The sequence below is a fragment of the Mobula hypostoma genome, unplaced genomic scaffold (genome assembly GCF_963921235.1).
Source record: "Mobula hypostoma unplaced genomic scaffold, sMobHyp1.1 scaffold_108, whole genome shotgun sequence".
Classification (NCBI taxonomy): domain Eukaryota; kingdom Metazoa; phylum Chordata; class Chondrichthyes; order Myliobatiformes; family Myliobatidae; genus Mobula; species Mobula hypostoma.
In genome coordinates, this window is record NW_026948197.1 from 312,501 (window position 1) to 327,746 (window position 15,246).

A 15,246-nucleotide genomic window follows, 5' to 3' on the forward strand; every position below is an offset into this window, starting at 1 on the left:
GAAAGGGGGAGAAGAGGGTGGGAGAGAGAGAGGGGCAGAACGCAGAGATGGGAGAATGGAGAGACAGAGAGAGATGATTAGTCAGAGCAGGAGAGGGTGAATTACTGATGATTAAAACCCTGCTTGCGTCCCTGTGGCTGTCACCAGAGGGGAGAGGGTTAATTCTACCGCAGTGTGATCTTTTTAACCCTCGCGGTACCCGAACTGCACCTTGAACCGAGAGGCACACAGCTCAACGGTACGGAATGACTCACCGGTCCTCAAACAGGATCTGGTTAAACTTTGATAAGCAGTTAGGAATGTCACAAACAAACAGGTCGAACGACTCTGTGTCTCATCCCGGGAGGGTGTGATGGGACAGTGCGGAGGGAGATTCACTCTGTGTCTGACCCCGGGAGTGTGTGATGGGACGGTGCGGAGGGAGATTCACTCTGTGTCTGACCCCGGGAGTGTGTGATGGGACGGTGCGGAGGGAGATTCACTCTGTGTCTGACCCCGGGAGTGTGTGATGTGACGGTGTGGAGGGAGATTCACTCTGTGTCTGACCCCGGGAGTGTGTGATGGGACGGTCTGGAGTGAGATTTAACCAGTCTGATCCCAGGAGTGTGTGATGGGATGGTGTGGAGGGATATTCACTCTGTGTCTGACCCCGGGAGTGTGTGATGGGACGGTGAGGAGGGAGATTCACTCTGTGTCTGACCCCGGGAGTGTGAGATGGGACGGTGAGGAGGGAGATTCACTCTGTGTCTGACCCCGGGAGTGTGAGATGGGACGATGAGGAGGGAGATTCACTCTGTGTCTGACCCCGGGAGTGTGTGATGGGACGGTGTGGAGGGTGATTCACTCTGTGTCTGACGCCGGGAGTGTGTGATGGGACGGTGTGGAGGGAGATTCACTCTGTGTCTGACCCCGGGAGTGTGTGATGGGACGGTGCGGAGGGAGATTCACTCTGTGTCTGACCCCGGGAGTGTGTGATGCGACGGTGTGGAGGGAGATTCACTCTGTGTCTGACCCCGGGAGTGTGCGATGGGACGGTGCGGAGGGAGATCCAGTCGGTTTCTGACCCCGGGAGTGTGTGATAGGACGGTCTGGAGTGAGATTTAACCAGTCTGATCCCAGGAGTGTGTGATGGGATGGTGTGGAGGGAGATTCACTCTGTGTCTGACCCCGGGAGTGTGTGATGGGACGGTAAGGAGGGAGATTCACTCTGTGTCTGACCCCGGGACTGTGTGATGGGACGGTGTGGAGGGAGATTCACTCTGTGTCTGACCCCGGGAGTGTGTGATGGGACGGTGCGGAGGGATATTCAAACTGTGTCTGACCCCGGGAGAGTGTGATGGGACGGTGTGGAGGGAGATTCACTCTGTGTCTCACCCCGGGAGTGTGTGATGGGATGGTGCGGAGGGAGATTCACTCGGTGTGTCTGACCCCAGGGAGTGTGTGATGGGAATGTGTGGAGGGAGATTCACTCTGTGTCTGATCCTGAGAGTGTGTGATGGGACGGTATGGAGGGAGATTCACTCTGTGTCTGACCCGGGGAGTGTGTGATGGGACGGTGCGGATGGAGATTCAATCTGTGTCTGACCCCAGGGAGTGTGTGATGGGAATGTGTGGAGGGAAATTCACTCTGTGTCTGATCCTGAGAGTGTGTGATGGGACGGTGTGGAGGGAGATTCACACTGTCTCTGACCCCGGGAGTGTGTGATGGGACGGTGTGGAGGGAGATTCACTCTGTGTCTGACCCCGGAAGAGCGTGATGGGACGGTGCGGAGGGAGATTCACTCTGTGTCTGACACCGGGAGTGGGTGATGGGACGGTGCGGAGGGAGATTCACTCTGTGTCTGACCCCGGGAGTGTGTGATGGGACGGTGTGGAGGGAGATTCACTCTGCGTCTGACCCCGGTAGTGTGTGATGGGACGGTGCGGAGGGAGATCCCGTCTGTTTCTGACCCCAGGAGTGTGTGATGGGATGGTGCGGAGGGAGATTCACCCCCTTTCTGACCGCGGGAGTGTGTGATAGGACGGTGTGGAGGGAGATTCACTCTGTGTCTGACCCCGGGAGGGTGTGATGGGACGGTGAGGACGGAGATTCACTCTGTGTCTGACCCCGGGGGTGTGTGATGGGACGGTGCGGAGGGAGATTCACTCTGTGTCTGACCCCGGGAGTGTGTGATGGGACGGTGTGGAGGGAGATTCACTCTCTGTCTGACCCCAGGAGTGTGTGATGGGACGGTGTGGAAGGAGATTCACTCTGTGTGTCTGACCGCGGGAGTGTGTGATGGGACGGTACGGGGGGTGATTCACTGTGTGTCTCACCCCGGGGGTGTGTGATGGGACGGTGTGGAGGGAGATTCACCTTGTGTCTGACCCCGGGAGTGGGTGATGGGACGGTGCGGAGGGAGATTCGCTCTGTGTCTGACCCCGGGAGTGTGTGATGGGACGGTGCGGAGGGAGATTCACTCTGTGTCTGACCCCGGGAATGTGTGATGGGACGGTGCGGAGGGAGATTCACTCTGTGTCTGACCCCGGGAGTGTGTGATGGGACGGTGCGGAGGGAGATTCACTCTGTGTCTGACCCCGGGGGTGTGTGATGGGACGGTGCGGAGGGAGATTCACTCTGTGTGTGACCACGGGAGTGTGTGATGGGACGGTGTGGAGGGAGATTTAACCAGTCTGATCCCAGGAGTGTGTGATGGGACGGTGTGGAGGGAGATTCACTCTGTGTCTGACCCCGGGAGTGTGTGATGGGACGGTGTGGAGGGAGATTCACTCTCTGTCTGACCCCAGGAGTGTGTGATGGGACGGTACGGGGGGAGATTCACTGTGTGTCTCACCCCGGGGGTGTGTGATGGGACGGTGCGGAGGGAGATTCACCTTGTGTCAGACCCCGGGAGTGTGTGATGGGACGGCGTGGAGGGAGATTCACTCTGTGTCTGACCCCGGGAGTGTGTGATGGGATGGTGCGGAGGGAGATTCGCTTTGTGTCTGACCCCGGGAGTGTGTGATGGGACGGTGTGGAGGGAGATTCACTCTGTGTCTGACCCCGGGAGTGTGTGATGCGACGGTGTGGAGGGAGATTCACTCTGTGTCTGACCCCGGGAGTGTGTGATGGGACGGTGCGGAGGGAGATCCAGTCTGTTTCTGACCCCGGGAGTGTGTGATAGGACGGTCTGGAGTGAGATTTAGCCAGTCTGATCCCAGGAGTGTGTGATGGGATGGTGTGGAGGGAGATTCACTCTGTGTCTGACCCCGGGAGTGTGTGATGGGACGGTGAGGAGGGAGATTCACTCTGTGTCTGACCCCGGGACTGTGTGATGGGACGGTGTGGAGGGAGATTCACTCTGTGTCTGACCCCGGGAGTGTGTGATGGGACGGTGTGGAGGGAGATTCACTCTGTGTCTGACCCCGGGAGTGTGTGATGGGACGGTGCGGAGGGATATTCAAACTGTGTCTGACCGCGGGAGAGTGTGATGGGACGGTGTGGAGGGAGATTCACTCTGTGTCTCACCCCGGGAGTGTGTGATGGGACGGTGCGGAGGGAGATTCACTCGGTGTGTCTGACCCCAGGGAGTGTGTGATGAGAATATGTGGAGGGAGATTCACTCTGTGTCTGATCCTGAGAGTGTGTGATGGGACGGTATGGAGGGAGATTCACTCTGTGTCTGACCCCGGGAGTGTGTGATGGGACGGTGCGGATGGAGATTCAATCTGTGTCTGACCCCAGGGAGTGTGTGATGGGACGGTGTGGAGGGAAATTCACTCTGTGTCTGACCCCGGGAGTGTGTGATGGGACGGTATGGAGGGAGATTCACTCTGTGTGTGACCCCGGGAGTGTGTGATGGGATGGTGTGGAGGGAGATTCACTCTGTGTCTGACCCCGGGAGTGTGTGATGGGACGGTGTGGTGGGAGATTCACTGTGTGTCTGACCCCGGGAGTGTGTGATGGGACGGTGCGGAGGGAGATTCACTCTGTGTCTGACACCGGGAGTGGGTGATGGGACGGTGCGGAGGGAGATTCACTCTGTGTCTGATCCCGGGAGTGTGTGATGGGACGGTGCGGAGGGAGATTCACTCCGTGTCTATCCCCGGGAGTGTGTGATGGGACGGTGCGGAGGGAGATTCACTCTGTGTCTGATCCCGGGAGTGTGTGATGGGACGGTGCGGAGGGAGATTCACTCCGTGTCTATCCCCGGGAGTGGGTGATGGGACGGTGCGGAGGGAGATTCACTCTGTGTCTGATCCCGGGAGTGTGTGATGGGACGGTGCGGAGGGAGATTCACTCCGTGTCTATCCCCGGGAGTGTGTGATGGGACGGTGCGGAGGGAGATTCACTCTGTGTCTATCCCCGGGAGTGTGTGATGGGACGGTGTGGAGGGAGATTCACTCTGTGTCTGACCCCGGGAGTGTGTGATGGGACGGTGTGGAGGGAGATTCACCCCGTGTCTGACCCCGGGAGTGTGTGATGGGACGGTGTGGAGGGAGATTCACTCTGTGTCTGACCCCGGGAGTGTGTGATGGGACGGTGTGGAGGGAGATTCACTCTGTGTCTGACCCCGGGAGTGTGTGATGGGAAGGTGCGGAGGGAAATTCTTTCTGTGTCTGACCCCGGGAGTGTGTGATGGGATGGTGCGGAGGGAGATTCACTCTGTGTCTGACCCCGGGAGGGTGTGATGGGACGGTGAGGACCGAGATTCACTCTGTGTCTGATCCCGGGAGTGTGTGATGGGATGGTGCGGAGGGAGATTCACTCTGTGTCTGACCCCGGGAGTGTGTGATGGGACGGTGCGGAGGGAGATTCACTCTGTGTCTGACCCCGGGGGTGTGTGATGGGACGGTGCGGAGGGAGATTCACTCTGTGTCTGACCACGGGAGTGTGTGATGGGACGGTGTGGAGGGAGATTTAACCAGTCTGATCCCAGGAGTGTGTGATGGGACGGTGTGGAGGGAGATTCACTCTGTGTCTGACCCCGGGAGGGTGTGATGGGACGGTGTGGAGGGAGATTCACTCTCTGTCTGACCCCAGGAGTGTGTGATGGGACGGTACGGGGGGAGATTCACTGTGTGTCTGACCCCGGGGGTGTGTGATGGGACGGTGCGGAGGGAGATTCACCTTGTGTCTGACCCCGGGAGTGTGTGATGGGACGGTGCGGAGGGAGATTCGCTTTGTGTCTGACCCCGGGAGTGTGAGATGGGACGGTGCGGAGGGAGATTCGCTTTGTGTCTGACCCCGGGAGTGTGTGATGGGACGGTGCGGAGGGAGATTCGCTCTGTGTCTGGCCCCGGGAGTGTGTGATGGGACGGTGCGGAGGGAGATTCACTCTGTGTCTGACCCCGGGAGTGTGTGATGGGACGGTGCGGAGGGAGATTCACTGTGTGTCTGACCCCAGGAGTGTGTCATGGGACGGTGTGGAGGGAGATTCATTCTGGGCCTGACCCCGAAAGTGTGTGATGGGATGGTGTGGAGGGAGATTCACTCTGTCTCTGACCCCGGGAGTGTGTGATGGGACGATGTGGAGGGAGATTCACTCTGTGTCTGACCCCGGGAGTGTGTGATGGGACGGAGAGGACGGAGATTCACTCTGTGTCTGATCCCGGGAGTGTGTGATGGGATGGTGCGGAGGGAGATTCACCCCCTGTCTGACCCCGGGAGTGTGTGATAGGACGGTGTGGAGGGAGATTCACTCTCTGTCTGACCCCAGGAGTGTGTGATGGGACGGTGTGGAAGGAGATTCACTCTGTGTGTCTGACCCCAGGAGTGTGTGATGGGACGGTACGGGGGGTGATTCACTGTGTGTCTCACCCCGGGGGTGTGTGATGGGACGGTGCGGAGGGAGATTCACCTTGTGTCTGACCCCGGGAGTGTGTGATGGGATGGTGCGGAGGGAGATTCGCTTTGTGTCTGACCCCGGGAGTGTGTGATGGGACGGTGCGGAGGGAGATTCGCTCTGTGTCTGACCCCGGGAGTGTGTGATGGGACGGTGCGGAGGGAGATTCACTCTGTGTCTGACCCCGGGAGTGTGTGATGCGACGGTGTGGAGGGAGATTCACTCTGTGTCTGACACCGGGAGTGTGTGATGGGACGGTGCGGAGGGATATTCAAACTGTGCCTGACCCCGGGAGAGTGTGATGGGACGGTGTGGAGGGAGATTCACTCTGTGTCTCACCCCGGGAGTGTGTGATGGGACGGTGCGGAGGGAGATTCACTCGGTGTGTCTGACCCCAGGGAGTGTGTGATGGGAATATGTGGAGGGAGATTCACTCTGTGTCTGATCCTGAGAGTGTGTGATGGGACGGTATGGAGGGAGATTCACTCTGTGTCTGACCCCGGGAGTGTGTGATGGGACGGTGCGGATGGAGATTCAATCTGTGTCTGACCCCCGGGAGTGTGTGATGGGACGGTGTGGAGGGAGATTCACACTGTCTCTGACCCCGGGAGTGTGTGATGGGACGGTGTGGAGGGAGATTCACTCTGTTTCTGACCCCAGGAGTGTGTGATGGGACGGTGCGGAGGGAGATCCAGTCTGTTTCTGACCCCAGGAGTGTGTGATGGGACGGTGTGGAGGGAGATTCACTCTGTGTCTGACCCCGGGAGTGTGTGATGGGACGGTGCGGAGGGAGATTCACTCTGTGTCTGACCCCGGGAATGTGTGATGGGACGGTGCGGAGGGAAATTCATTCTGTGTCTGACCCCGGGAGTGTGTGATGGGATGGTGCGGAGGGAGATTCACTCTGTGTCTGACCCCGGGAGGGTGTGATGGGACGGTGTGGAGGGAGATTCACTCTGTGACTGATCCCGGGAGTGTGTGATGGGATGGTGCGGAGGGAGATTCACTCTGTGTCTGACCCCGGGAGTGTGTGATGGGACGGTGCGGAGGGAGATTCACTCTGTGTCTGACCCCGGGGGTGTGTGATGGGACGGTGCGGAGGGAGATTCACTCTGTGTCTGACCACGGGAGTGTGTGATGGGACGGTGTGGAGGGAGATTTAACCAGTCTGATCCCAGGAGTGTGTGATGGGACGGTGTGGAGGGAGATTCACTCTGTGTCTGACCCCGGGAGGGTGTGATGGGACGGTGTGGAGGGAGATTCACTCTCTGTCTGACCCCAGGAGTGTGTGATGGGACGGTACGGGGGGAGATTCACTGTGTGTCTCACCCCGGGGGTGTGTGATGGGACGGTGCGGAGGGAGATTCACCTTGTGTCCGACCCCGGGAGTGTGTGATGGGACGGCGTGGAGGGAGATTCACTCTGTGTCTGACCCCGGGAATGTGTGATGGGACGGTGCGGAGGGAAATTCATTCTGTGTCTGACCCTGGGAGTGTGTGATGGGATGGTGCGGAGGGAGATTCACTCTGTGTCTGACCCCGGGAGGGTGTGATGGGACGGTGTGGAGGGAGATTCACTCTGTGACTGATCCCGGCAGTGTGTGATGGGACGGTACAGGGGGAGATTCACTGTGTGTCTGACCCTGGGAGTGTGTGATGGGACGGCGTGGAGGGAGATTCACTCTGTGTCTGATCCCGGGAGTTTGTGATGGGATGGTGCGGAGGGAGATTCACGCTGTGTCTGACCCCGGGAGTGTGTGATGGGACGGTGTGGAGGGAGATTAATGCTGTGTCTGACCCCGGGAGTGTGTGATGGGACGGTGCGGAGGGAGATTCACTCCGTGTCTGACCCCGGGAGTGTGTGATGGGACGGTGCGGAGGGAGATTCACTCCGTGTCTGACCCCGGGAGTGTGTGATGGGACGGTGGGGAGGGAGATTCACTCCGTGTCTGACCCCGGGTGTGTGTGATGGGACGGTGGGGAGGGAGATTCGCTCTGTGTCTGACCCCGGGAGTGTGTGATGGGACGGTGCGGAGGGAGATCCAGTCTGTGTCTGACCCCGGGTGTGTGTGATGGGATGGTGTGGAGGGAGATTCACTCTGTGTCTGACCCCGGGAGTGTGTGATGGGACGGTGCGGAGGGAGATTCGCTCAGTGTCTGACCCCGGGAGTGTGTGATGGGACGGTGCGGAGGGAGATTCACTCTGTGTCTGACCCCGGGAGTGTGTGATGGGACGGTGTGGAGGGAGATTCACTCTGTGTCTGACCCCGGGAGTGTGTGATGGGACGGTGTGGAGGGAGATTCACTCTGTGTCTGACCCCGGCAGTGTGTGATGGGACGGTGGGGAGGGAGATTCGCTCTGTGTCTGACCCTGAGAGTGTGAGATTGGTCGGTGCGGAGGGAGATTCAGGGGTTGGGGAAGAGGGTGGAGAGTGGGAAAGAGAGGTAAGGACAGTGGAGAGAGAGAGAGAGAGAGAGAGAGTGTGAGAGAGAGAGAGAGAGAGAGATAGGGAGAGGGGGCCACGATGGAAGAGGGATACAGGTGGATAGTGTCGGAGGGGGGAGAGAGAGTTAGAGGGAACGGAAGCACGTGAAAGATATCAGTGGGGTGCTGGGACAGCAGCGGAGGAGAGGGGCCGAGTGGCAGAGAGCGAGAGGGGGCTGAGCGGGGGATTGGTTGAAAGACGGTGGGTGTGAATGAACAGAGAGGGTGAGAGGTACAGACGGGGTGGAGGGAGGACGATGAGGGTGACGTGAGGGAGAGGACTCTTCCCGTCGCCTTCCTCTCCCTCTCTGTCCATCCTTTCCGTCTCTCTCCTTGCCTGCTATCCCACAGATCCTGCCCCTCTTCCTTCCCGTCCTCTGCCTCCCCTTTCCCTTCCCTTCCCTCCACTCCCCTCACTTCCCCCCTTCCCTCCACTGCCTCGCCCCCCCCGACCCTTACCTGGTGTCCCAGGGTCCTCGACCTCCGCTTCTTCGTCCCCTGTCCCCAGGGGTAGGCCGACGGGCCTGGCCCCTCCCAGGCGTGCAGCCTGCCGTTTTCAAACAGCCGGATCCTCTCAGCCACCAGCCCCAGGGTCCCTGGGTCGACCGCCTCTTCCTCTGGGGGTCCCTCCGCCTCCCGGCTCTTTTCCTCCGTCAACGCCGGCACATCCCAGGAGCAGCCGGTGAAGGGCAACATCTCAGCGGGTTGGTGCTGGGGGGGGAGACGATTTCTCTCAGGTGGGTGTGGGTGAACCCGTGGGGGGGGTGGGGGGGGGAAGGGTTCAGTTGGCATAGCAGACTCCTCCCCGAACCCCAATCCTTATTCCCAACGCCCCACGGCTCCCCAGTTGGGTCCAATCAGGGAAGAGCACTGGCCCCCAGCCCAAACCAACCGACCAATCCCAAGACAGCTATCTCAACCCAACTGGCCAATCAGGGGAGAGCACTGACCAACCCTAACCCAACTGACCAATCAGGGGAGAGCTTTGACCAACCCTAACCCAACTGACCAATCAGGGGAGAGCGTTGACCAACCCTAACCCAACTGACCAATCAGGGGAGAGCGATGACCAACCCTAACCCAACTGACCAGTCAGGGGAGAGCGCTGACCAACCCTAACCCAACTGACCAATCAGGGGAGAGCGATGACCAACCCTAACCCAACTGACCAATCAGGGGAGAGCGTTGACCAACCCTCACCCAACTGACCAATCCAGGAAGGGCTGTTGACCCCGGCCCAAAGGTGTCGGAAGAGGTATGGGGGCTTAACTGGCCAATGAACATTCAGACGCAATGGGGTGTGAGAATTAGAGGGGACAGCACCCTCCCCCCAATGGATGGTTGGTTATTGGGTGAACCGGTTGACTAGCTGGTTAACCCGGCCGGTTGCTGATCCACCTGGGTGAACGAGGGGCGGTCGCTGGAATTGAGAGGTAGGAGAGGCAGTTAGGGAGCACTGTCACCCAGAAACCAGCCCTTCAGCCCTTCCGGTCTGTGCCAGCCCGATCTTCTGCCCTGTCCCATCCAGCATAGCCCTGCACGCCCCTCCTGTCCGACTGCCTATCCAAACTTCCCTTACGCTTTGAAATCAAATCAGCATCCACCGCTCCCGCTGGCCGTCCGATCCATACCCTCACCACCCTCTGAGCGAAGAACTTCCTCACCAATCACTGAAAGTAAGCAGGCAGTGAAGAAAGCTAATGGCATGCTGGCCTTCATAACAAGGGGAATTGAGTATAAGAGCAAAGAGGTCCTTCTGCAGCTGTACAGGGCCCTGGTGAGACCACACCTGGAGTACTGTGTGCAGTTTTGGTCTCCAGATTTGAGGAAGGACATTCTTGCTATTGAGGGAGTGCAGCGTAGGTTCACGAGGTTAATTCCCGGGACGCTGGGACTGTCATATGTCGAAAGATTGGAGCGACTGGGCTTGTATACTCTGGAATTTAGAAGGCTGAAAGAGGATCTTATTGAAACATATAAGATTATTGGGGGATTGGACACACTGGAGGCAGGAAGCATGTTCCCGCTGATGGGTGAGTCCAGAACCAGAGGCCACAGTTTAAGAATAAGGGGTAGGTCATTCAGAACGGAGTTGAGGAAAAACTTTTTCACCCAGAGAGTGGTGGATATGTGGAATGCTCTGCCCCAGAAGGCAGTGGAGGCCAAGTCTCTGGATGCTTTCAAGAGAGAGATGGATAGAGCTCTTAAAGATAGCGAAGTCAAGGGATATGGGGATAAGGCAGGATCTGGATACTGACTGTGGGTGATCAGCCATGATCACAGTGAATGGCGGTGCTGGCTCGAAGGGCCGAATGGCCTACTCCTGCACCTGTTGTCTATTGACAGTTCACCTTTCACCCTCAACCCATGGCCTCTTGCCGTAGTCCCACACAGCCTCGGTGGGAAAAAGCCGGCTTGCATTGACCCTATCTGTACCCCTCTATCAAATCTCCCCTCGATCTTCTACATCCCATGGAATAAAGTCCTTACCTCTTCAACCTTTCCCCTCTAACTCAAGTCCTGGCACTCTTGCAAGTTCACCCTGCACTCTTGTAGGTAGGCGACGGGAACCGCACACAGGACTGCAGTTTAGAGCTCACCGTTGTCTTACACGACCCTTGCCCTCGATACTTTGAATCACGGAGGCCGACGTGCCAAGAGCTCGTTTTATGACCCTATCTCCCTGTGACGTCACTTCCGATGATTATGGGCCTGCATTCCCAGATCCCTTTGATCCTCGGTGCCCTGTCGTTCATAGTGTAAGACCCACCCCGGTTGGTTCCTACCAAAGTTCAACTCATCGCTCTTGTCTGCCGTTTTTCAGCCCATTTTTTTCCAGCTGATCCAGGTCCCACTGCAAGCTGACGTAGTCTTCCTCGCCGACCACTGCACCAACCCCCCCCCCCGCCCGATCTCGGTGTCACCCGCAAATTTGTCGATCCAGTTAGCCGCACTATCACCCAGATCGTTGATACAGATGGCAAACGACGACGGACCCAGCACCGGTCCCTGGGGCACACCACCAGTCACAGGCCTCCCGTCAGAGAGACGATCGTCTACTACCACTCGCTGGCTTCTCCCACAAAGCCAATGTCTCATCCAGTTTACCAGCTCATCTTGAATGCCGGGTGGCTGGACGTTCCTGACCAGCCTCCCGTGCGGGACCTTGTCAAGTCCCTTGCTAAGGTCCATATGGACAACATTTACTGCCTTGCCTTCACCAAATTTCCAGGTAACTTCCTCAAAAACTCTCTACCATCCACAAAACCAAGTTGTCTATCCCTAGTCAGACCCTGTCTATCCAAATACTTATATACCATCTCACAGAATACTTTCCAAGAGCAAATAAACTTTTCTCAGGCTTCCAGCCGGGTATAACCCACGTTTCAATGACAAACTCTCTCATTTTTCATCAGGGACGATGCCTGGGGCATGTCTAGTGCGGTGGTATTGATACCCCCATCGTCCCTTCCCACCTGATTGGTTAAACCTCATCCAATCAGGTTTCCGCTCTCCCACCTTGCCTGCAATCGAATTCCAGTTCGTATTCAGAGCGAGGCCGTCATCTTTGTTCAAACTCCTTCCCTCACACTCGCCTACATTATTTTCTCTGCACCTAGTTGATCTTCTTGCCATCTTCCCTGTGAGTTGGCGACCGGAACTGCAGGCAGTGCTCCGAATTAGGCTTCGACGGGTCAAGGCGCTGTCGGGGCGAGGGGGTGGGAGAGAGGGGAATGGAGAAGGAAGGAGAGGGAGGCAGAGGGGGAAGGAGAGGGAGAGAGGGATCTTCAAAGACTCCCCACCACACACCACCCCCCCCAGAATGTTCTCTCTTCTTCCACCCGCCCCTCCCATCGGGCAGGAGGTACAAAAGGCCTGAACGCGCAGTGGCCAGCGGACGGCTCTACAGCCCAGCCGACCCAGCGTTCAATTCCCGCCGCTGCCCAGCCAGGAGTTTGTGCGTCCGCCCCCGTTGGAGAACCCCGCTTCCCCCATCCCGGACGGTGAAGCAATCGGTCAGAAGGCTCTCCACCATGCATCTGTAGAAACTTGGTAGGGCCTTGGATGATAGACCACAAATCCTCGAAACCCTAATGAGATAGAGCCATTGGTGTGGTTACTTGAATGATAGACCACATCTCCTCAAAACCCTAATGAAATAGGGCGATTGGTGAGGTTTCTTGAATGATAGGCCTCATCTCCTCAAAGCCCTAATGCGATAGAGCCATTGGTGTGGTTTCTTGGATGGTAGATCACATCTCCTCGAAGCCCTGATGAAATTGACCCACTGGTCTGGTTTCTTGGATGATAGATCACATCTCCTCAAAGCCCTGATGAGATAGAGCCACTGGTCTGGTTTCTTGGATGTTTGACCAGATCTCCTCAAAGCCCTAATGAGATAAAGCTACTGGTCTGGTTTCTTGGATGTTTGACCAGATCTCCTCAAAAGCCCTAATGCGATAAAGCCATTGGTGTGGTTTCTTGGATGGCAGACCACATCTCCTCAAATCCCTGATGAAATTGACCCATTGGTCTGGTTTCTTGAAAGAAAGACCAGATCTCCTCAAAGCCCTAATGAAATAGAGTCATTGGTGTGGTTTCTTGGATGATAGACCATATTTCCCCGAAGCCCTAATGAGATACAGTGATTGGTGTGGTTTCTTGCATGATAGACCACATCTCCTCGAAGCCCTGATGAGATAAAGCAATTGTTTTGGTATCTTGGATGATAGACCAGATCTCATCAAAGCCCTAATGAGATAAAGTGATTGTTGTGGTTTCTTGGATGATAGACCAGTTCTCCTCAAAGCCCTGATGAAATTGACCCATTGGTCTGGTTTCTTGAAAGAAAGACCAGATCTCCTCAAAGCCCTAATGAAATAGAGTCATTGGTGTGGTTTCTTGGATGATAGACCACATCTCCTCGAAGCCCTAATGAGATACAGTGATTGGTGTGGTTTCTTGGATGATAGACCACATCTCCTCGAAGCCCTGATGAGATAAAGCAATTGTTTTGGTATCTTGGATGATAGACCAGATCTCATCAAAGCCCTAATGAGATAAAGTGATTGTTGTGGTTTCTTGGATGATAGACCAGTTCTCCTCAAAGCCCTGATGAGATAGAGCCATTAGTGTGGTTTCTTTCTTGTTGTATCAATGTGTTGGGCCCCAGGCGAGATCCTGTGAAATGCTGACAGACAGGAACTTGAAGCTGCTCAGCTGTTCCGCTACTGGGCCCTCTCGATGAGGACTGATGTGCATATCCCACCCTCGTTCACCGAGGTCCCTCCATCCCTCGACACTCCCCACCACTGATAGTGTGTGCTCTACCCTCGTTCACCGAGCTCCCTCCGCCCCTCGACGCTCCCCGCCATTCACGGTGTGAGCCCACCCTCCTACACCGAGGTCTCTGTGTCCCCCTCGACACACCGTGGCCCCGGACAGCTAGCGTCTGTCATTAAGGACCCTCACCACACGGGACGTGCCCCCTTCCCATTCCCACCATCGGGGAGGAGGTCCGGACGACAGACAACCCACGATCAATGACTCAACGACTTTGCCTCCTCCACCATTAGTTTCCTGAGCCGAGGAATGTTATCAATCGACTCTCCCCCTCTCTTGCATGAGTTACCGATTGTCCTATTTCCTGAAATATATTTCTATGGAAGCTCAGGACCCCGGCAACCCTCGCCCCCGCAGTCAAGCCCAAAATCACAGGACAATTCACAACCACCAAGTACCCAGCCAGACCCCTACCGGCTTTGGATTGTCGGAGGAAACCGGAGCACCCGGAGGAAACCTACACGGTCTCAGGGAGCGGGTGTAGGCCCCATACAGGCAGCGGCCGGGATGTTAGTACGAACTATAATAATTTTATATATTACACACAGCTGCTGCAACAGACTCGACAACGTGTAAACCTGATTACGATTCTTCATCACATTCTCCCTCTCTCCCTCTGTCACTCTCCCAATCTCTCTCTCCTCACACACACACACACACACAGAATCTCTCTCTCACACACACACACACAGAGATACCCACCCGATCTCTCTCTCACACACACAGAGATACAGACACACACACACACACACACACACACAGATACAGACACACACAATCTCTCTCTCACACACAGAGATACACACACACACACACACATACACACACACACAGAATCTCTCTCTCACACACACACACAATCTCTGTCACACACACACAATCTCTCTCTCTCACACACACACACACACACACACACACACACACACACACACAGAGATACCCACCCGATCTCTCTGTCTCACACAGAGATACACACACACACACACACACAGATACAGACACACACACACAATCTCTCTCTCACACACACACAGATACAGACACACACACACACAATCTCTCTCTCTCTCACACACAGATACAGACACACACACACAATCTCTCTCTCACACACACACAGATACAGACACACACACACACACAATCTCTCTCTCGCTCTCACACAGATACAGACACACACACACAATCTCTCACACACACACAGATACAGACACACACACACAATCTCTCTCTCACACACACACAGATACAGACACAGACACACACACACACACAATCTCTCTCTCACACACACACAGATACAGACACACACACACAATCTCTCTCACACACACACAGATACAGACACACACACACACAATCTCTCACACACACACAGATACAGACACACACACACACAGATACAGACACACACACACACACAGATACAGACACACACACACAATCTCTCTCTCACACACACACAGATACAGACACACACACACACACAATCTCTCTCTCGCTCTCACACACACACACAGATACAGACACACACACACAATCTCTCTCACACACACACACAGATACAGACACAGACACACACACACACACAGAC

The 15,246-nt window shown here is 56.2% G+C and overlaps 1 protein-coding gene across 1 annotated transcript in view; it reads right to left on the minus strand.

Moving 5' to 3' along the window:
* LOC134341785 (pleckstrin homology domain-containing family G member 6-like) overlaps positions 1–15,246 on the minus strand; it is a 65,408-nt gene that overhangs the window by 49,664 nt on the left and 498 nt on the right. Inside the window, exon 2 of the mRNA XM_063039704.1 lies at positions 8,769–9,020. Within this exon, the coding sequence (XP_062895774.1) occupies positions 8,769–9,005 (237 nt within the window). The 5' untranslated portion in view covers positions 9,006–9,020. The remainder of the gene's footprint in view (positions 1–8,768; positions 9,021–15,246) is intronic.